The sequence below is a fragment of the Nyctereutes procyonoides genome, unplaced genomic scaffold (genome assembly GCF_905146905.1).
Source record: "Nyctereutes procyonoides isolate TBG_1078 unplaced genomic scaffold, NYPRO_anot_genome, whole genome shotgun sequence".
NCBI lineage: Eukaryota > Metazoa > Chordata > Mammalia > Carnivora > Canidae > Nyctereutes > Nyctereutes procyonoides.
The window spans coordinates 21942666-21965544 of record NW_026575146.1 but is presented as its reverse complement, the minus strand read 5'-3'; the positions used below and the strand labels follow the sequence as shown (position 1 = coordinate 21965544).

The window sequence follows — 22879 nt, the reverse complement described above, 5'->3', positions numbered from 1 at the left end:
TTGACAATACTATCAGAAAAAAAAACACTAAGAAAGGAGGGATAAACCTAGTGAAAGATGTACAAGACCTCTACACACAAAATTATAAAATAATATTTAGAGACATGGAAGAAAATCTTTATAGATAATGGGGTATTCCATGTCCATGGATTAGGATAAATATTATAAAGATATCATTTCTCTACAGATTCAGCTATAGAGTTAATGTGATCCCCATCAAAATACCAATAGCCTTTTTGTAGAAATCTACCGGCTGACTCTAAAATTTATATAATGCTGTCAAGTGCCAAGAATACTCAAGGCACCCTTGAACAATAAGGTGGGGGATCATACTTTAGTGGATATCACCACATTATAAAAAGTCACAATAATTAGGACAAGTGCCAGGATAGGCAAACTAATGAAATAGAAAAGGGAGCCCAGAACAGACCTACATATATTTACAAAAACGGTGGTACTGCATAACAGTTCAAAAAGGACTATTTTTTTCCAATAAATACTGTGCTAGGATATGTATTCAAGAAAAAATAGTGATCCCCCTACATCATACAATACATAAAAACCATTGTCAGCGGACTGTAGATCTAAATAAAAAGAAGTGAGATACAGTTTCAAGAAGTAGCATTAAACAATATCTTGAAGAGTTTAGGTGAGCAAAAATTTCTTTAAAATGACACAGAAAGAATCAATTATAAATAAGAATACAGAAAAATGAGGAGTTTCTGTTCTCCAAAAGACACCAATAAGTGAGTCCACAGATGAGAAGAAGACATAACCGAACAAGTCTCATATCCAGTCTAACCCTCTCTCTACCTCTCTCTTCAGAAGAAAATGAAAGGGAAGAATCATAAATTGGTTCCAGCCTAATGCTGTTTCTACAGCAGGAGGGGAGGGAGCAGGGTTTGGGGTAACTGGGTAATGGGCATGAAAGAGGGCATGTGATGGGATGAGCACTGCGTGTTTTTTTTTTAATTTTTATTTATTTATTCATGAGAGACAGAGACAGAGAGAGAAAGAGAGGCAGAGACACAGACAGAGGGAGACGCAGTCTCCATGCAGGGAGCCCGATGTGGGACTCGATCCCAGGTCTCCAGGATCAAGCCCTGGGCTGAAGGTGGTGCTAAACCGCTAAGCCACCGGGGCTGCCCAGCACTGGGTGTTATATGCAACTGATGAGTCCCTAAATTCTACTTCTGAAACTAATATAAATAGATAGATAGATAGATAGATAGATAGATAGATAGATAGATAGATAGATAGAAAGTCTAGCAGTCCTTCCAAAGATCTAACACAGTAGTTACCTACTCTGAGGTCTACACGCAAGGGACGTGAAAATATACCGCCAGCTAAAAGCACACAAATGTCCCTAGCAGATTATTCACAGCAGCCAAAAAGTGGAGACACCCCAAACCTCCACCAATTAATGAATGGATAAATATAAGTGGTCTGTGCACACAGTGGAATATTATCTACCAACAGAAAGGAATGAAGGACCCAGGCGCTCTACAACATGGGGCAACCTTGGGAACACAGAGCTAGAGAATGGGGCGGGTTCACAGAGGACTCCTTAGGGTGTGATGCTAGTTATAGGGAATGTCCATAACAGGGCCCTAGTGGTTCCTAAGGACAAGGGTGCAGGGGTGGTGGTGTGGTGGTGGTGGTGGGGGGGTAGGGGATGGAGGGTGAGGCTAATGGGCAGATGGTTTCTTTCTGGAGTGGTGAAAATGTTCTAAAAGTGATCGCAGTGGTAGTTGTGAATAGAAGCAGAACCACTGAATTGCCCGCTTCAAATAGGCGCATCGTCGTGATCCTTGCGTCTCAGTAAAGCTGCTGTTACGTAAATACATACACACACGTACGCATTCGTATCTGAGGATTCCTACTGCAGATATACATTAGGAAAAGGGGATAATATGTTTCTCAAATCCATAACGAGCTTAAAATGGGAACACGGTCCTTACGATGTGGCACTGTCCCAAGAATTCATCTTAATTTTTTTTTTTAAGCCTTCAACCACCTTTGAGCGCCTTGGTTCCCCTCGCGGCCCCTCCCGGCTCCCCGCTGGGGTCCTCCTGCGCCCTGCCCTGCAGACTCGCCCCGGGCTGGGGTCCCGGGGCCCCCAGGGGCGCGCCGACGGGGCGGGCCGGGGCGGCCGCTGTGACCTCGGGGCGTGTGCAAACGCCGCCCTCGGCGGCCACCGATAGGTCCCACCCCACCTTGGCGACCTGCGGGGCGGGGGCGGGGACAGGCGGCGCAGGAGGCCGCGCGCGCGGCCGGGAGGCTGGGAGGAGGCTCCGGGAGGCCGGGGAGGCCCGGCGCGGGATGTGGGCGCAGGGCGGCCCTCCGGGGCCCGCGGGCTGGGACCGCTGCAGGGTGGGCGCCCGGCTGCGCGCGGCGCTCGCGGGGCTGCACGAGCTGCAGGGGCTGCGCGCCACTCAGCAGGCGCGCGTGCGGGGCGCCCTGGCCCTGCAGCCCCCGCCCGGCCCCGCCGCCCCCCGCGGCCCCGCGCGCCCCGAGCACCCACGCGGGCCCCGCGCGCACGAGTTGCGGCTGGAGGCGGCGCTGGCGGCGCTGCAGGAGCAGCTGGTAAGGAGCGCGGGGCGGGGGGCGCGCGGGGCGGCGGGGGCGCGGGGGGCGCGCGGGGCGGCGGGGGCGCATGGGGCGGCGGGGGCGCGCGGGGCGTCCTGGCGCGCTGGGGCCCTGCCCCCCGGCAGACTGTCCCACCGATTCCGGGGCACCCTCTGGGATTTCGGGGGATGCAGCTCGGTTCCAAGGAGCGGGCAAGGAGGCCGGAGCACAGGGAAAGGCGCCCTGGGGCTGCACCCCTTCGCCTCCTCCTTCCCCCCCCCCCCCCCCCCGCGCAGACGGATTTGGGGAGCATTCCTGTTGGACTTCCGGTGCCTTTGGTTTAAGAACGTATTAGTGGGCTTCTCCTGGTGGGGGGGCTCCTTGGGATCCTGCGGTCACACCCCGGGTAGCAGGTGTCCCCGCTGCCAGGTTCAGACACAGCACAGGCCGCGTGCGGGGCGCACCCGCATCGTCCCCACACAGTGCTGGGGTTCAGTGTTGTCCTGGCCTTGGAACAAAACCTTGCGTTCAGCGGGTATCCCGTGAAAGCTTCTTTGACTTTAAATTGTAACCTGACCTGGAAAGTGAGGCGTGTCCTGAATCCCAGAGGCAGTAGAACCAGGACCCTCTCAGGGCTGCTTTACCTTTGTGTCTTCTTCTGGCTCCCCGGCCTCCTCCAAATGCCAGCTCCTAGTTAGAGGACGGAGGGCGCTCCATGGTGGCTCCTCCACCTCTTCATCTGCTGTAGGCTTGTACCTAGCCTGTTGGAAATAGCTCAGAAAGAGTTTTTCCAGGACTGCAGTATTTTTTAAAGGAAAAAAAAAAAATAGGCTGTACAGAAAGATTCCTACGTGCTGGAGTTAATTCTAGCGTTCTGAGCAGAATTTTTTTAAATTTAGAAATTCAAATCTGTTCTGTTTAAAAGCTGCTGTCTTAACAAAGCAGCCAGGATGGATCTGCAGCCTCAAGCTCAGTTCAGCTTAGTCAGGTTACAGATTTGTTAAGTGTTTCTAGATTCCAGAATCTAGAAGTCCAGCGTCTTGAGATGCCTCCCAGGACTCCAGTCATCTTCCCCAAAGTGCAAAAAACAGGGGCAGATGGAAAAGAACCTGGGCCTTGACTGTGCAGCCTCCCCTCTGTGATTGAGCTGCTGCTACATAGAGGGCAGGAACGTGCTTTCGAGGGGAATCATCACTCGTGTTTTACCCGTCCTGAGGGGTCTGTCCTGGTTACTTGCACAGTACACCACTGCCTGCAAAGATGTGTGGCTCCTGTGAAAGAGCAGGGAGCTGGGCAGCCAGGTGACCCAGCAGTTTAGCACGGTCTTCAGCCCAGGGCCTGATCCTGGAGACCCGGGATCTAGTCCCATGTCGGGCTCCCTGCATGGAGCCTGCTTCTCCCTCTGCCTGTGTCTCTGTCTCTCTCTCTCTCTCTGTGTCTCTGTGTCTCTCATGAATAAATAAATAAAAATCTAAAAAAAAAAAAAAAAAGAGCAGGGAGCTGCTGAGATGCTGCCCTGAAGTGCTCGTCAGAGGGGAAGGAGCACAGCTGATGATTAACTTGACTTAAGTAATACACAAATCAGACTTGCGAGTTGTCAGCCTCTAATTACAAGTAGCCTTTGGAAGAGATCAAACAGGTTTTTTTGTTTAATTTTTTTTTTAATGTGGGGACCAGAAGGAACACGCACACTTTGTCTTCAAACTTTGTTCTTGGCATGGATTATGTGATCAAAAGAGAAGAATAATTGAATTTGTGTGACATCAGCTAGGGCTTAACACTTCCACATTTTTCTTGCAGGGAAAAAAATAGGAGTAATACTAGTTCCGTGATGAGGAGTATAATCAAAAGCCTTTCACCCGCAGCACAGCCGCGGACCTCACAGCGGCCCGCTAACTCGGGGCCCCTCCCGCGCCCACGCTGGCGTGGACGGAGCGGCACGGTTCACGTGCGAGGACAGGAAGGACTTCTACCTGCCCCTCGGAGGCTTTGCCCTGCAGGGGTTCCCCAGTGGGAATGAGCTTGAGCCTTTCTGGGGATTTGAGCTGCGATTAGGACCTTAGCAGACTGAGCAGGTGAACACTTATCAAAACAGGCCACACCCAGAGTCACAAAGGAGCATGCAGTAGGTGCTCAGTAAGTATTTGGTGAGCAAATAAAGGAGCGACTTGTGTTGCTCCAACAGAAGAGAACATTTACTGTCTCCCTATTCTAGACTTCTGAGCTAATGATGCCCCCGGGACCTCTGAGCGGAGCAGCTGCTCCCCTCTGGCCAGTCCTGAGCTTCCGGGGGGTTGTATCTTCAGGGAGGTTTGGCATTTCCTGAGCAGCTGCCGTCCCATTTCCTAGGAGTCCAGTGCCCGGTGGACCCTGACGTGGTCGCCTGGGATGCTCCACCTCCCAGCAGGAGGCGCTGCGGGGTCAGTGGGAGAGGTGCCTTTAGATGCAAGTGAAGAAAGGTTCTGGGGACCCCGCAGGGAAAGCTCATCCTGAAGAATTTCCCAGGAGTTGACTCTGCTGGTTGTGACTTGTCCTCAGGCCGGCAGCGTGCAAGAAGTCCTTTTCACTGGCAGATTCTGGCACTAACTCCTGCAAGGGCAGGCTGCCTCTGCAGCTGCAAACGCGATGTCTGGTGTGTTCCCTGAGTGGCCACACTTGCTTCGGGGACTCAGGGCGAGGGAACCTGCTCAAGATCCCCATGTGGGCAGGGCATCGGTGGGAACTGAGTTGCGTCTCTGTCTGTCGCCAGGCTGAGCGCCCCACGACCCCCTTCCAGCCAGGCAGTAACATGTCCCCACCTGCCCGCAGGGGGAGCGCCCCAGGATTCACCAAAGTGATGTTTCCTCTGCATGCTCTCAGCCTTTGAGGAAGGAGAAAAAGTAAATAGACGCCACGTGTGTATCATGAACTTGAGGACGTTTTTCATCTTTGTCCTTTGAATCTGCCGTAAAGGCTTGAGGAGCCCAGACTCCTGGGTCGCAGTTGAAAGCCAAAGACAAACAAGCGGAGTACAGGTGTACACGCAGTACACCTTCCAGGGGAAGGGATAAGCTCAGTATTTGTTTTTAGTGGCATTTAGGCTTCTTGCCTTCAGAAAACACCTTTGCGTACTGTGGGAGGCTTGTCAAGATGCAGGTTCCCAGGTGTGGCTGGGATCCCGGGACTCTGCACTTACACTCAGGGAGGAACCTGAGGAACCACAGGTGTGCTCTCCCTGCCCCCAGGGCCCCTTACACGGGTTCGCTGCCCTGATGGTGAGCCTGGATGCCGGAGACAGAGGTGGGGAGGAGGGGGCCGCTCTGATGGGGATCCATGTGGCTACCACAGTCCTGCTCACCCAGCGCGAGGGGGTTTTTCACATTTCCTCTGCAGAAATACGTGCACAGAGACACTCTGTGGCTGGGTTGCAGTGTATTCTACTCTGTCCTGACCACAGAAGGCGCTTACGACTGTTGGCACACAGTTAGATGCCAAGAAGGAGTTCATGAAAAGCAGAGTCGTAAAAACCCCAAGTAAGGGACCAAGGAAGGGTAAACTCTGGATGGGGAAGCCCTGTGGATGGGCAGGTGGGTCCTGAGGATGCAGCAAATCATCTGCGAACACTCGAGAGCCTGTGTGCCTGTGGCCTCTGGACATGAATCAGAAACCACCCACTGAAGGCCTGGCTGGCCAGACATTAACACAAAGCAATTAATCTCAGCACAAAGGCACAGAGATGACTTTGGGGGCGGGGAGGGGTTCAGAGGGAGGAAGGAAGCCAACTGGATGGCATCCTAGGTGCCGTCCTCCTCCAGGAGGTCGAGAGCATACTGATTTGGAAGCGAAGAGGTCAGACTGATGTTTGAAAGCATCGAAGAGGGACTGACTTGCTGGGGAAATGTGGCCTGACTTTATGGCAGGAGAAGAGTCATGTGCAGCAAAAATACACCCTGGCCCCTTTGCCTGAATCTAGTGTTCCTCACCTGGGTGGGGGGGGGGTCACTGGCCGGAAGCCTGTCTTTGCAAACCCCCTGACTCCCTCTGCTATTGCTGTTTACCTAGGCAACATTTTCCTTTGTAAAAATAGTCAAAGCTAGAAGCCAGGATGCTTAGGCTGGACTGGATGGTTCTGGGATTATAAGGTTTTTATTAAATTCAGGACTGGTTGCTGCCATGATATGTTTATGGACAGTTTTAGGGCTGCAAGACGCTGTTGCTGTAAAACTTGGAGCTTGCTCTGAGAGCCCTGGACTGGGCCCTGGAGCAAAGGGCTGTGGGCACGGTGGCCTGGCATGTGCCCTGGGCTCCTCACCCACCGACCATCGCCTGGGCTGGTGTCCCAACACTGTGCCCACATGATTCCCTCGTAAGAATCGGAAATGACTGCCACCTGCTTCCCTCTTGGGCTGCGTTCTCCTAGTAGCAAAGAGGAATTCCCCAGAGCCCCAAATTATGGAGCTCTGGAGAATTCTTCACTTTCTGTGTAAAAATTCGAAACACAATCATTTTCTTAAACAGGGGAAACTACATAATTGCATTTATTCATTGTTTGCCTTAAACTTAACTGTTGATAAAAATAAGAAGTTTATGCAACAGACCTTGAAAAGAGGGTGTTGCTTTATGATCGAAAAAAGGGATTCAGCATTTATTAAGCACTCAGTGCTCGTCATTCTACATATTTATTATTTACATGTGGGAACGTGTGTAGATATGTACTATGAGCATTAACCACATACACACGTTGTATGTGTGTAATTACTCACACGCATGTGTTTGGCCAGTGCTCAGAAGAACCCATTTATGGCTGAACCCGGAGAGGATAGAGCCTCTGAGGGGGAGCTAAGGTGAGAACCTCTAACCAAGAAGATTCCCAGGCAGATTCTGAGCCTCACTGAGTGCCCCGTCCCCAAGGGTTCCACAGAGCCTATGAGAGGCACCTGTAATATGGGGGGGGGGGTGTGTGTATGCAGAAAGGGCCCGTTTTCTCTCCTGGCGCTTTCCTGTCCCCTTGATAAGTTTGCAGCTCGCCCAGGGTCTGCTGAGTGAAAGAATAGGGCACACGAGCATGGGAAAGTCGGTTCTCACATAAAACTCAGAACAACAGCTGAACCCGTCATCTGTGCCATGTGCCAGGGTAGGTGCTGCCTTGGATCCCGACGTCATGCTCATGGTCTGCATCAGTCTTCTTATGAAGAAATACCTAGCTGAGGATTGTTGAGTTTTTAAGAGTCGGTGACTGGAGACGGAAACCCTGTTGGGGGTAGGGATTGGTGGCTCTTTCCTCTGGTGACAAGAGAGCCGGGGAGTTGGTTCTGGGGAGTGGTCAGGATGAGGCACAGGAGCCCAGGATTTGGGGAGTCTAAATCATATGCCCAGGGCAAAGGTCCCATGGGGCACCGAGCTTGCCTTCCACAAACTCAGTTTTATTTCTCATGCTCTCCCTTCCTAGAACCGTTTGCGGCGCCAGGACGTCGGCCTTAAAACCCACTTGGAGCAGCTGGACCGACAGATCAGTGAGCTCCAGCTGGACGTGCGCCGACCATGCAGCGAGCTTGCCGACAGCGACAGCAGGCCCAGCTCAGGTAGCCCGAGCTCCGAGGTGGAAGCCGCCCCTTCCCGGCAGCCCTCCTGGGGTCCCCGCACCTCCAGTGCCCGCGCTCTCAGGCCCGCCGCCCGCCTGGAGCACCTGACCCCCAAAGGGCTGAGAATGCACCAGTTCATCCCTCTACCCAAATGTGCTTTGGAGAAAAAGGGGAGAGTGCACGTGCGTGAGCTCATGGAGAGATGTTTTAATGGGACAAGTCCTGCTGTTGATAACAGAAGCCTCCTGAGGGTCTCACCTGTGCCGGGCCTGAGACAGACCCTGGGCTCTGTTGAGGTCAGATCAACAGGGAGGTTGTGAAGAACTGTTTCCTGAGGCAGCAGAGGTGTTTTTCTGAGCCTGCAGGTTTATCCCATCTCAAATCTGTATGATTTGTCAGACAAGGCGATAAGGACACCGTCCCCTTGCCTGCTGCCCTGTGTCTCTCACCTTAAAGCTGCAAGGAGGGATCCCTGGTGGCTCAGCAGTTTAGCACCACCTTCAGCCCAGGGCATGATCCTGGAGTCCCGGGATCGAGTCCCACGTCAGGCTCCCTGCATGGAGCCTGCTTCTCCCTCTGCCTGTGTCTCTGCCTCTCTCTCTCTCTCTCTCTGTGTCTCTCATGAATAAATAAATAAAATCTTAAAAAAAAAAAAAAAGCTATAAGGAGATGGTCAAGGAGCCATTCTGACATGCCTGGTTCAGGCCACATGGCCCCTTCTGGCCCCACACTGGATCGCACGGCCAACCCCGGAGACTGCGTACAGCATTGTCTGCTGTTTCTTCTAACGTTTTTTTTAATTTGAAAAACCACGACCTGGTCTGGATGTGCACTGTGTGTGGCAGGTCCCAGCTAGAGGGCCCCCAGCGTGCTGTCTTCCGATTGCCACTTGGGACGAGGAGTGGGTGGTGAAGGATGCCAGAGGCCTGCCCTGCAGGGGCTGGAAGCCAGGTCACGTAGGGGAAGGAAAGCTGCTTGCCAAGGACGGGGGTCAGTGGGTGATGGGGCCCAGGTGAAGGGGTCTCCCATTGACCCTGTTGATGGGGCAGCAGTGGATAGTAATGGGGAACCCCTGGCCACCTTCTCCAGTGCCACCGTTGATGAGATCCTGAGCCCCACCCCCAGCACAAGGCAGGAGAGGGGCCACTGCCCAGAGGTGCACTGACTGCTGCTCTTCACCCTGTCCAGGCTTCTACGAGCTGAGTGATGGTGGCTCCTGCTCCCTCTCTGCCTCCTGCACATCTGTGTGTAGTGACCGCATGTACTCCTCCTTGGGCACTCTGCTGCCAGCCGACCCCATGGCCAGCCCCGATGCGGGGGACTGCCGACCCCGCTCAGCCGATGAGACCACCGTGCACACAGCCCCCCTGCTCACATGGGGACCCCAGGCCACCGAGGAGGGCGTGCCCCGGCCCAGGCCGGTGTCTACAGGTAAAGGAGAGCCAGGAAGGGGAGGGCAGGTCCCATTCGAGGTGATGGGGGCAGCTGGGGATGGCTGTTGCACCATTGAGCACAAAGCAAGGAAGCCCCGTGTACATTTGGGACTGGTGCTAATCCCACAGGTACTACTCCAAATTACCTATAGGCTTTTTTTTTTTTTTATGGTTTTTTGGATAGAGACAGAAATCAAATGCCCACTTCTGTCCATTATAGCAAGACTGCTGTGATAAAAAGCATTTTTTTCTTACTTTTTAAGTGAACATCTGAAAGTTATTTTAAAAATCCTTCTAGAACCCTTACATGACCTGACTGGCATCTGTCTGTGACTGGAATGGGCTCAGTAGCCAGAGCACCCCGGAGAGAGTTCATTTCACACGTGGGTCCTTCTCAGGGGCTCAGAAAAGAACCTCTGTTTTTCTTTAGTCTGTCGCAAAAGGAAACGACCTCATCTTTGGACAGATTAGCTTTCTAGTACAAGACCTGGCTTAGTGCTGTCTGTCCTGGTGAATATTCCCATGACTTCCTGTCTGCGATGCCTTCAGGGACGATCTGTCCAGAACCCACTGTGGGGTCACAGATACCTGCCTCTCTGGGCATCTCCAAACCTGGGGTGAATGAAGGCCTGGGAATGATAGATTCTGAGTCCAACGTCACCTCATAGGCTGTGGCAGAGAGGGCACAGCCCGGACCGGGTGATGGCGTTAGGTGTGAGCCAGCCCTATCTGTGCTGCTCATGACCTGGCATCAGAGTGCATGGCATGCTGCCCTCCCCTTGCCAGGCCTTTTGCCCAGGCCTGCACAGGGCACTTCAGGGTTATGGTGCTGCATGGGATGTGACCCTAGGATCATACTAGGGTCCCCGATTTACGTGTTTGCTCATTTCTCTCATTCCCAGGTGATCTTGAAAGAGTCCTACCACCTGAGGTGGTGTTCCAGAAAGCCAGCGCAGACCCCAAGTCCACATCTTTTCTCTACCAGGGGATGGACCTCCCAGTGCACGTGCTGGACCCCAAGTACCAGCGTGACCTGGTGTCCAAGGGTGGCAGGGAGGTGTACCCATATCCCAGCCCCCTGCATGCTGTGGCTCTTCAGAGTCCTCTCTTTTCCCTACACAAGGAGGCCCTGCAGAGTAATAGCCACTCTCCCCGGAGGGAGCCCCTGCCCAGCCCTGCAGCCCCAGGCCCCAGCCAGACTGGACCTGTCTTTGAGGCTGGCCCAGCTGCAGCATATATAGACAAGCTGCTAAGGCTGCGGGGCCGAGGGACCCCCCCAAAGGGTGGTGTGGGTGAGCATGGACCCCCAAGACATGAGGTGCCCCCATCCCTGCAGCTGCTTGGTGGCCAGAGAGCAGACAGTGAAGGTGGCCCGGAGAAGTTGGTGTGCACCCCAGGGAGAGCAGGGCTGGGTGTGATGGCCCAGAGGGCAGACACCAGCTGGGACAACCTCAGGCTTCGGGGACCTGCCATGCTCCTTGCAGCTGCCCCGCACCCCAGCAGCCTTCCAGAGGAGGGACCCAGTCCCTCAAGAGGCTGCATCCATGGGGAGACCACACTGGGTGCCCCTCAGCAGGGCCGTGGGCCAGCCCCCTCTCCCCGCCCCCAGACTCAGCAGCAGGCTCTCAGCTGCCAGGAGAGCACAGTCCTGTCACCTGCCGGGAAGGGGGGCAGGGCAAGCCCCACTCTGCCCCCAGGGCACTGTGCCCGCCCCCCATTTGCTGCCAGCGGACCTTCCCTCCTGGGGCTGAAAACAGGCCACCCCAAGATGAAGGCTGCAAAGACCAAGAGAGGGGCCAGTGACAAGGTGCTGCGGTTTGGGGGGCAGCCATCCCCCGAGGGGGCCCTCGGAGCCCCCCTTCTGCCCCCCGAGTGGGGGGAGGGTCTCAGGAGGAGGCCCCCCCTGGCAGGGGCAACCCCCAGCCGGTCCTGCTCCGAGCCCAGACTCTACCCCGTGCCCCTCCTGGTGCCCCTGCTGGTGGCCCGACGGGAGAGTCGCCAGGCCCCCGCCCAGGCCTTGTTCCCCGTGGAAGCCAGTGCTCTGGGCGCGGCGGGCGGGGAGGCGCGGAAGAAGCAGCGCAGGTGGCTGTCCTCCGTGGAGATCTCCGGCAGCCCGGGGCCCCACAGGCTGGCAGCGAGCAGGGCGGGCGGTCCCCGGCCCGTGTGCGCCCGCGCCCGGCCCAAGCTGCCCCGCCAGGACGCCCGGGTCAGGAGCGAGTCGGACGGCTCCGAGCCGTCGGCCGAGGGCGCCTCCCTGCCCCGTTCCACGGTGGCCGAGACCAGCGAGGATGGGGCCAGCGACCACACCGCCAGCCACTTCGGGGACCGGGAGTCCAGCAGCAGTGACTCGGAGGGCGGCGCCTGGCCTGGGACATGTCCCCCGCAGCCCTGTAGGGTCCCAGGCGCCCGCAGGCCACCCCTGCCTCCGGTACCCAAACTGTGCCGCATCAAGGCCTCCAAGGCGCTGAGGAGAAAGATCCGAAGGTTCCAGCCGGCAGCGCTCAGGGTCATGACCATGGTGTGAGGCCCCCAGGAGGCTGCACAAGGGACAGGGACCTCCTGAGGACCCACAGTGAGCGCGCGTGACCAGCACACACAGGCCCTCCCGGGACTAAGGACCGGGACCTACCTCGTTGGCTGTTTAGGATGCGGACGTGTGTCGTCTGGCCAACGTGGCTGATCTCTGAAGTCACAGGAGGGGACAGGCCCCAGAGAAGAGGCGACGGAGTGGGTTCCCGGGCTCACCCTGCGGCCTACAGAGGCTCTGGGAGCATGTCCCCATCCCCGTGGATGCGGGGGAGACTACAGAGCCAGCCCACCTGCTGCCTCTGTGGCAGCGTCTTCCCAGGGAGAGTCCCAGCCCGGCCCCACCGACGTCCGCCTCGTGGTCCTCGTGGTCCCCTCCGGGCCCCATCTGCTCAGCTGGCACCGTGATCACCCGCAGCCCTCCTAAACATTACTCCCAAAAGCATTCTCTTAGAGGGTGTTCTAGAAACCAGGGTGTGAGCCCTCCCCGTGAATCAACGTGGATCATGCCATCATCTTCGCAAACCACCTCTCGATGGTAGGTCAGCCAGGCCTGTGTCCCCACCCCATGGGTGCCCTCACGTGTGGCAGGAACATGCATCTCTCACATGCGTGGCCCAAACTCTGGTTCCAACACAAGGAAACAGTGTAAAAGTGTTCGTGAGGGGTACCAGGTGGGCTCAGTCGGAGGAGCTTGTGACTCTTAATGTCGGGGTCGTGAGTTCCAGCTCCAGCCCCGTGTTGGGTGTAGAGATGATTTCAAATAAAATCCTTTTTTTTTTTAAGTGTTTTCGAAAAACTAGGCTTTTTTGGTATTTATTTTTCAAAGAAACTGCCCCTTAACTTTTCAGATTTTTCAGGGAAGCTGCCTGCTGAGTATTGCAACATTTTTAATTCCTGAAGCAGCTTTATCTTGAATCCTTCCCAGCTGCCCCCAAGTGCTTCCCTGGGCCCGGGGCCAAAAGAACGAGGGGGGGACATCTTCACTGTGGAGCCTGGGGGTGGCTGGAGACCTCGGCCCCACCCCGGGGCAAATGCACAGTCGGCCAGAACTTTGGAAGGAAAAACAGTAAGAAAACCAGCCAAAATATCTGCAGATCTATGGACATTCGTGTAACAAGCGACTGGTTTCAGGATACAGTTTAAAGAGCTGAACATTAAAAAAAAAAAAAAAAAACATTTTGAAAAACAATCGACATTTTAGAACAAAGAGTTCGGCCAGTCGGGGTGGTGGCTGAGGCGGTGATGGGGAGCAGGTCGCAGGGGCTGCGCCGTGTCCACCCCGAGGACGCAGGCATTTCACAGAGGGGGGCATGAGGCATTCTCCGGATCCCGGTGGAATTCCCACTTGTGCTTCACGGAATCTGCTTATGGACAGGAGGGTGGGGCTTCCTCAGCTTTTTAAAAACCGCATCCGTGGTTAAAGCATTCAAACCCACCCTTAACGGGTGGAAAGCTGTTGCACATGAGGTTTTCTGGGAATGGTCTAATTCTCAGCCCTGCGGCGCCCATGATGGGAACTTGGGTTTTTCCAGGGCCCCAGGGCGGGCGGAGATCTGGAGATGTGGTTGGCCCCCTCCCTCCTTCCCTCCCTGCGAGTTGGGGGGGGGGTGCAGTGGTGCCTGTGCAAGGGCACCCCCAGCACCCTGCTGGAGCAAGGTGGCAGTGGGCTTCCGTCTGTGCAGCACACTCCAGCTGTGGGTCGGAGCTCTGCACACATGAAGGGCATCAGATGCAGACTTCTTTCCCACCCTGTGTGGTCCCAGCGTCCTCATATTGTGGGACAGGACCTCCAGGCCGTGTCCCCCACCAGGACTCCTGGACTCAGCAGGGAAGGGACCCAGGGGCTGTCAACCCAACACAGGAGGCGAAACTGAAGTGAACAGAGGCCTTTATTTGAGGCATCAGGGTGGCGACTTCGGGGGGGTGCTGGGGTCCACAAGCAACCCCCTCATAGGAGGAGAGTGAGGGGTCTTTATGAGAAAGCAGGCAGGGCTAATTCTGTGATTTCAATGACAAAGAGAGGAGAAAACAGATTTGTCGCTGACCCTGGTCAGCGTGTTCTCTCCGCCCCGGCACCGTCCAGTCCACTCCACTGTCTCGTTGCGGTGGTTACTGGGCTCTGGGGCCCTAAGCAGGAGCCTCTGGTGCCCAAACCCCATGCTCTGCAGAGACCAGCCTCCCCTCCCTGACCCCTCGACCCAGTGCCCCCTGATGGGAACGCACCCCGCTGGGTGGTCCTGGCTCACCCCGGCACAGCATGCAGGCGGGAGAGCCCCTGAGCTCGCTGCTGCAACCCACCTGTGCACTGGGTGTTGTATGTTCCGGGCATGTTTCTCCTCTGAGCACATGTGGCCCGAAGAGCTCAGGGAGGGGAGATGGAGCAGAGACCCCCCCCCACCCCCGCGCAGAGCGTGGCGGCCCAAGGGGCATCACGGGGCGGGGGGTGTCGCGTGCATCTGCAGACAGACAAGCCGCTCCCCATCCCTAAAGCGGCTCTTACACGGGACAATTTACAATCTGACATTTTGGATCACTGGAAACCACCTGTACCTTCCAGCATGACCAAAATGCAAGTGCTTTAGCAAAAACCAAAAGAAAAGAAACTTAAGTTCTGAAGATCGAAGTCAAGTGAAGGTAGAAACTGAATATACAGGAGTCGTTCATTCATAAAAATTAGAAAAAACTTTAATCACGTCAGAGAAAACACCCCGCTGTATTCTAGCATGCTGTGTCATTATTGTCATGTGAGGAAACAGAATGTCTGCCTTTTATTGTGGACTGAACGCCCGCGTCTCCGAACTTCTCCGTGGAAGCCCTGCCCCGCGGCGTGCCCAGGCTTGAGGGGGCCTGGTGGGGAAGGGGGCGCTGGGAGGGAGGAGGTCAGGTGAGCACACCCCAAGCTGGCTGCCCCTGGACCTGGACCTCCGGCCTCCACCCCTCGAGAGCAGTAGAGTCCGTGTCCTTGCAGCCACCTCCTCGCTAGCTCAGGCAGCAAGTGCCAGGAGCTCTGCAGGAAAAAGAAACACACGTGTCCTAAATATTTCCCTCGTGATTAGGAGGGCAGCTGGGACCAACCAGAGTCTGAATCTTCAATCGGCCAGCCAAGTGTATTTACAGAGCACCTACTGTATACAGGAACTGCGCTGGCTGCTGTGTGCAGGACGGGGAAAGACAGCTGTGGAAGCTGTGTCTGGCTGGGGGAAATGTGCTACAAGCTCGACCTAGCAGCCCCAAGGAGGACTCAGGGGGACAAGGAGACAGTGCACTCGGAGGCTTCCCTGGGACGGAATGGGCAGTGGCCGCTGGGGCTGCACAGGGTAGAGGGGACAGGGGCCAGAGCTTGGCTGCAGAGAGAGAGAGCTGGGTGGTGAGAGGCTGACAGGTCCCAGGCGGGGGGGCCCTTGGAGGTGGTCCTGCATGCAAGGAGGACTTAGACTTAGATGTGGGGAAACGAAGAACAGGCAAAGGCCACTCCCTTGGTGGTGCAACAGAAGGTGGTCCTGGGGCAGAGACCCAGGGCAGGCAGGGCAGCAGGGGGGGCACCCAAGGCACAAGGGGCTCAGCAGAGAGGCCATGGGCCTGGGGAAGCCAGGCCAGGAGAGACGGAGGCTCCCCTGTGATTGGGGTGGGGAGCACATGCAGGGTTTTCTCTGGTTAGCTCTGATGTAGAAGCAGGAACAGAAGTCAGGGCAGCTGTCATTTGGGTGGATTGTTACAGAGACTACTGTCCAGACTCTCGACCTGTCAGTGCAGGCAGCGGCCCGACTTCCTGCGGGTCTGAGGACGCGGCAGGCCTCTGGGGCTGGCTGTCATGGGGAGGGAGGGGGCCAGTTTCCTGTCCAGCGGCTACAGGCTGCAGGCAGAGCTCCATCTGGACCCCTGGCCTTGTCACCATCCATGTGTACGGCCAGCCTGTCAGAAGCAGCGGAGAACCTAACTAGGCCTGTGTTCGGAAAGGCCCACTATCTGGTTGTACTGACCGGGGGCCAGGAAGGGGCCTGCGAGGAGCCGGAGGGCCCTGGCCAGGTCATGCAGCAGGGCCAGCGCCAAGGGAGGACGGGTCGCGGAGGAGTGTGTGCACCTGTGCATGACAAGACACACAACACAACGAGCAGAGGGCCTGTGGTTGGGAGCCCTCAGCCTCCCGCAGAAGGTACCACACAACAACGATGCAAGATCGAGCACAAGGACACGTTCAAGGTCACTCACTGGTCACCAGAAAACTCAGGATTCTTGCTGAAGTAGGAGTGTGTCCGTCCTTCTTATTAGAAATAAGAGCTTTCTAATCGGTATTTCTATTTCCATTTTAAGATTTTTCATCCTTTTCATTTTTTATTCCATCTTCTTTCCGTTTTTATATTTCCCGCAGCCATGACCTCCTCACTGAGGGTAAAATTCACCACGGACAAAACGACAAACCATTCACTTTACTGAGCTTCAACCTCACCTTCCTTAATTATTTCCCTCATCTCCACCTCTTGTCCCACTTGGGGACACACAGTAAAATCTCAGATTTCCGTCCCTGTGCCATGCTTCCCCTCCTGGGTGACAGGGCTGGTGGCTGTGTCTCGTACTCGGGACCGCAGGAATGCCAGTCCCGGCTACAATCTCGGTCGTCCCCAGAATCCCAGGCTCATTGTGCTGCACGTCCCAGAGCCGGCCTGTGACGACGGACATGCATGGTGATGACAAGAGCGACAGTGTCCGTCTGAGACCTGGACGAGCTGCCGTGTGGACGTGTCCGGGCAGTTGGCGGGAAGCCCACGGGCGTCTGCAGGCTGGTCCACAGCGGAAGGATCTCCTTTCTGCTGATCCTGCGGCATCAGGGAGTCCTGCAGGCCGTCTGTGAGAAATAGTCACTTGTAATCCCTTCGTGACGCTTGTCTCTGCACAGCTAATCTGGCTTGTTAAGGACGAGGCACTTAGGCTGATCCTCCGCGGCCGTGAGGATTTCCGCCCTTGCTTGAGTATGTCTGGCCCCGACTGGTCCAGTGTCAGCAGTTCTCTGAAAGCCTGGCACTCCCAGCGCGTCCCCTGTGGGAAACACGCCTTGCAGCGGGTCTGGGAGCTCCGGTGAGAGCGCACCTGCAGCCCGCCGGGGGTGCAGCTGGAAGCTATCGTGCTCACCGTGAATTACTTGTGCGTGGTCCCGATGGTCCTGGGAGCTGGCCTGTCCATGCCTCCTCCACGACAGTATTACCTGTGCATGGTCCCAACAGTCCCGGGAGCTGGCCCATCCACACCTCCTCACGACAGTATTACCTGTGCATGGTCCTGAAGGTCCCAGGAGCTGGCCCATCCACGCCTCCTCCATGACGCCCAACAGCGCCAGGGCTCTCGGACTCCTGCATCAGTCTCCACTGCTGGCCTCTGAAGCAGTTTGGGATGCCCTGCAGACTTGCATTGTGATGTAGAAACAAGCTATTGTAAAACCATTAAAATACAGGCTTCAGGATGCGTATGACATCAGAGCTCACGGACAGGGCCTCAAAGGGGCTGTCCTGATGCGTCTGCCTTGACCATGTGTGGAATCAATTCACCAAGGGGCCCTCCAGAAACATCCCTGTCTGGGATCACGGGTCGTCGCTATTTGCTGAAGTCCATAAGCCAGAGAGGTCCAACTTGGCGGTGAACCTCACTTGACCTGAGCTGCAAACACCACATAATGAGATTGGCAGTTCCTGTAGTTGAATTTCACTTATTTGTTTATATCCTGTCGAATATCTTTTCAGTTTGCCAAAGCTCAAGCTGTTTGAGACGGGGGACGTTTTAGGATCTGGGGTCAGGCAGGTCCACAGCATTTGTTTGTCTACACCAGAGCGTAAGGACGGTGGTGAGTTCACCTCAGAAAGGCCGTAGATGTGACTGCGAGGCCAGATGGGAACCCTCAAAAGGAACATCACTTCCTAGCACACACGTCTTCAGGACCAATCAGGCTGGGGCCGCGGAAATCCATACCCGCCACTTGATTGGCTGAGTGACCAGAGATGATGGGAGGAACCCATTAAATATGAAGATTGTATTTACACACAATTTAGGGGAAAAGATAGTTTATCAAGGGATTATCAGAGGCCCTCGGTGGAGAGGATGTCAACTCTGGGTTAAGACAGGTATTCATTAACTCTGAGATTTACGGCACAGTTGACCACGGCTGACATTTATTATCTACTATTTATTTTTAACAAGTGTCTATGATTAATGGTTAATGTTCACTTAGCACATTTTTACAAAGTGCTTCCACAGAAACCTTCTGGTGCTCAGGACAATTCTGTATTTGAAAGCTAACGGCACTACGGGAAAATTAAGAGGTGGATCGCTGGTGTGCGGAGTTGCCTGAGGTTGAGGTGGGGCCTCGTGAGTGCAAACCAGCCCTGTCATCCACGGTCACGCTCAGAGCCACCGCGTGAACCTCCACAGGCGTGCTCAGGCCTCACTCACAGCGGCGGCCTCCGCGGTGGCCCTGGAGCTCGGTGGGTGAGCGCAAGGCTCTGGATTCAGGAGGAAGCTTGGGTTCCGCAGCAACATCAACCTGCCCCTGGCTCTGTGCTCCAACGGGATTGTGGTTCTAGCACAGCCCTTAGAGCCTTCTGTGGTTGTTACAATGAACCCAGAGTGTGTCAGGACCTTATGCTACCGCCGAGCTCTGAATTGGACTGCCGCGTGGGTACTCTGTCTCTTAGATTCTGTTGGTTTGCTGCCTTTTTCTTATTTAAAAACATTTTAAACGTAGAAGTGTTTCAAACCTGCAAGAAATGCAAAAGTCACATAGTGCTCACCAGCTGGATCTAACACAGGTGAACAGGTGTTGCAATACTTCCTTCCTACTCACTTGCTGACCCTGAGACAATCACCATGGAGGGTACTGAGCAAACCACAGTGACTTCCAGACGTGTGAGGAGCACACCCGCCCCCAGCAACTGCCACATGGAGCCCAGTCCTGCTCCCGCTGACCAGGCCACACCGCGTTGACCCCTCCCATGACAGGGGCCATCAGATTGTGCCAATGGGCCATCCAATGGCCAAGAGCTGTCTAAGCATCTTTGCATCTTCTTGTCCAGGTGGGGCAAGCGCTTCCCCCAGGACATCACCATGTCCCTCCCGAGTGGGGCATGAGCTTCTCCTAGTGGCTGCAGCCAGTCTCCACAAATTTATCATCTTATCGTTTAGAAGGCTGGAGTCCAGAATGGGTCTTGCTGGGCTCAACACAGGTGTCGGCAGCGCTGGCTCCTTCTGGAGGCTCCCAGGGAGGGCTGACCCTTGCCTTTCCAGCTTCTCCAGGCTGCGGACGGTCCCTGCTTCAGACTTGGCCTCCGTGCACAGAGCCAGCACCATCAGACTGAGTCTCTCTCTGCATTTCTCTAATTTTCTCTCTTGGACTCCTATTTCCACTCCTGTGTAAGATCCCTGTGATGACCTTGGCCCACCTGCTAATCCAGGATAATCTCCCCATTTTAGGTCAACTGACTATTGACCTTAACTTCCTTGGCAAATAGTAATTCTCCCTTTGCCAAGTAAGGCCAAAGCTGACTCCCCATTTCTGGCACAGAGCTCCTAAAACCCTAGGAATTTCCTAAATGCTGAGAGTGACAGACATGTCTTTTGTGGTGTTAAGGAGGTGACTTTTGGAAAGCAGCAGGTTGCTAGTTGATATGAAAGGCTTGGAATGTTCCATCCCACTCCTGACCTGGGGGAGGGGAAGGAGCTGAAGGTGGGGTCCAGTCACTAATGGCCGATTATTTCATCAGTCAGGCCTGGGTGATGAAACCTTCATAAAAACCCACAGGGATGGGTGTGGAGAGCTTCTGGTCTGTGAAGAGGTGGGATCTGGGGAGAGTGTCCCATGGAGAGGGAGCAGAAGCTTTGTACCCCTTCCCCATACCTGCCTATGTGTGTCCTCCCATTGAGGTGTTCCTCTGTCCTGTTCTTTCACAGTGAACCTGCAGCTCCTCTGAGTTCTCTGAGCCGCTCTAGTGATTAAACCCAAGAGGTTGGGGGAACTTCTGATCTACAGCTGATGGGGTCAGAAGCACAGATGACAATGGGGCTTCAGACTGGCCTCTCAAGGGGGGCAGGCCAGTGGGACCAAGCCCCCAGCCTGTGGGGTCTGATGCTCTCTCAGGGTGCTCATGTCAGAAAGCAGTGTTAGTCCATCTTTAAAAGTTATTTTATTAGCAAAGTGAGTTTATTCAGGAATGGCAGAGGAATTGCAATTCAGGACAAGCACGCTAGGGCAGACCAGAGACAAGTCCAGAGAGACAAGGGGAAGGCCAGCTTTTTTTAGGCTTTAGGAGGAAACAGGGGAAGCCTGTTTTAAACAAAATGTCACTGGAGAAGGACAAGGGTCCGAGGTCGTGGACGTTTCACATTGGCTGCCGGTGGTAGTAAGTGCGTTGTTGCTCAGGGGGGGACCTTCTGTTCTCTCAAAAGTGGAGATAAGTCCCTAAGTGAAAAGTGTCCTCTCTTGCCAAGGTAAGAACCACCTTCCTTTTGCCTGCTGGCTATCTGGCGGGCGCCACACCTGGCCCAGGGCGAGACTCCTACTCCAGAGCCTCAGGTGAGATGCTCTTCATCATTTTCACATATTGAATTGTAGGACCCCCAGCTGGGCCTGAGAATGGCTTGTCAGTGGTGTGGGGACCCCACACATTCACAGCTTCTGAGGATAAGGAGGTGAACATCTTTGGGAACTATCATTCTGTTGATCACTGTGTTAGATCAGGTTTAGCTTCAGCGCCTAAGACTTTCTATTTTCTCACTTCTTGCCAATATTTGGTATTCCCAAAGTACAGCCTTCCTGTGAAAACTTTCATTAGCCAGAAAGGTGTAAAGCAGAGCAGTGATCACCTTTTTTTTTATATAGAATTTTTTTGAGTGTTCCCAGACTCAACAAATCTCCTCTCTGAGGCCTTCTTAAAACCTTAGGACACACCTTAGTAATGGACACACAAAATATCAAAATATGTGTGTCCCCCTGTGCTCTGGGGGCTGGAGGCAGAGAGGCTGTGGTGGCCCCCCAGACGGGAGCTCCCTCTGGGTGCACTGCCTTCCTGCATTGTAGAGCAATGCTGAATGATCTTTTCCTTCTTTGGCCTTCTTTTGTAGAAGCAAAAATCTTCAGATTTCTTTCAGCAAGTGAAAACGAATGGTACTGTAGGTCTTTCATAAAAGTGAAGTGGTGCGTGGAGAACTTTCAAAAAGTGGAAATACCTGTATCGGACTTGATAATGTCTGTCTATCTGATGGATACGAAATGGTGTTTGTGGTTTCAATTTTCACTTCTCTGTTTACAAATGAGATCGAATATCGTTTCATATTTTTATGAGCCTTCCAAGTTTCTTTTGTGAATTCACCATACACATCCTTTCGTCCCGTTTTTCTAAGTTTTTTGTTGATGTAGAGGAGTCTTTTTAACCTGGAGACCAATTCTTGGTCAATGGTAAATTGCAGGTGTTGCAAAAATCACTTCCTAGCTGAGGCTTGTCTGTAACTTGATTTATAATGCTTTTGTTGCATGCAAGGTTTTCTGTCAAAACAGTCACATTTATGGGTCTTTTCATTTACAGTTTGTGGGTATTTAAAAATCTTCTAGAATTCTTCAGTGTGATATTTTAAAGATATTCATTCTATCTATTAAAAGTTGAGTTTGGATTTCCAGCATAGGTCTTCAGTTCACTGGTGTTTATATCTCTGAGTGTGAGGAAGAGCTTCTCCCGTATCTTTGCGCATCTTTCTTCCGTGGTTGTCTTCACCCTTCATGGGAGAACCCATCTTCTCATGCACCTGTCCATTGCTCCTGCTCCCTGAGTACCCACACGCATTGGACCATCTCTCCAGGAATATCTGTTCTTTCACTGTTCATTCTCCATCCTGTCAGGACTGACTCTTCAAAGCTGTCTTGTCACTTGGGCTCCTCAGACTTGCATGTGAACCACGGGATCTCCTTGTCAAGTTCTGCTCAAGATTTCTTATGGATTTTAGTGTTATTGCACTTAAATTTATAGGTTAATTGGGAGGAAACTGCCATCTTTATGATAGGCTTCCTATCTGTTAATATTTAGGTCTATTTTATGTGTCTCAGTAATTTTTAAAAATTTTTTGTCATGTTTTGAGCAATTTTGGTTACTTTTCTCCCTACATACTCAGCTTGTATTATAAATGAAATTGGAATTTTAACTGATATTTTCTAATTATTTGATGCTGGTGTGTGTGCATTTGTGTGTATGAGTGTGTACATATGTGTTTATCTTATATCCAGCAACCTTACTGAACTCTCATACTAGTTTTAAGAGTCTGCCTGTGGCTACTCTGGGATTTCCAGTGAACACAATCAAACCAGTCCGAGAGTTTATTTGAGCCCCAAATATCACTACTCTTTCTTACCCAGGTTCTGAAGCAACTGAAAAATGAGTTAAAAAATCCAAGCAGCCAGAAGTCATAATATCAGCTCTGTTTGAGAAAATGCTAATAATAGAGAACATAGTATATCTACAGACAAGTGGGCTTCCCCATTATGACTCACAAATCAGCATATTTGCCCACCTAGTGATCAGCCAGAGATGGAGAGCACACGTGCCCTGGAAGGGCCCAGTGACACAAGGAAGGAAGGAAGGGATAATCAGGGCTGCAGCATTGTCCTGGGGTCCAGTGCAAACAACAAGGCGGAGCCCTTGTGCCGTCCCACCATCTCCCTCCAACTGGTCATGTTATTTACTTGCTATAATGTCATTCTAAGTCCAGAAAAATTTAAATTGCAAATTCCTATCGTGAATTTTACCATTCACTACACAA

The 22879-nt window shown here is 53.7% G+C and overlaps 1 protein-coding gene across 1 annotated transcript; it reads left to right on the top strand.

Moving 5' to 3' along the window:
* Nucleotides 1-2299: 2299 nt before the first annotated feature.
* DACT2 (dishevelled binding antagonist of beta catenin 2) lies at nt 2300-13204 on the top strand. Its single transcript, XM_055312006.1, has 4 exons — nt 2300-2586; nt 7997-8129; nt 9318-9560; nt 10465-13204. The coding sequence occupies exons 1-4, from the start codon at nt 2323-2325 to the stop codon at nt 12084-12086; spliced, it is 2262 nt and encodes a 753-aa protein (XP_055167981.1). The 5' UTR covers nt 2300-2322; the 3' UTR covers nt 12087-13204.
* The last annotated feature ends 9675 nt before the right edge of the window (nt 13205-22879 follow it).

Coding starts and splice junctions, on each gene's coding strand:
- DACT2 (XM_055312006.1), top strand. CDS start 2,323: ATGTGGGCGCAGGGCGGCCCTCCGGGGCCCGCGGGCTGGGACCGCTGC. Junction 2,587..7,996: donor CGGCGCTGCAGGAGCAGCTG/GTAAGGAGCGCG, acceptor CTCCCTTCCTAG/AACCGTTTGCGGCGCCAGGA. Junction 8,130..9,317: donor CGACAGCAGGCCCAGCTCAG/GTAGCCCGAGCT, acceptor CACCCTGTCCAG/GCTTCTACGAGCTGAGTGAT.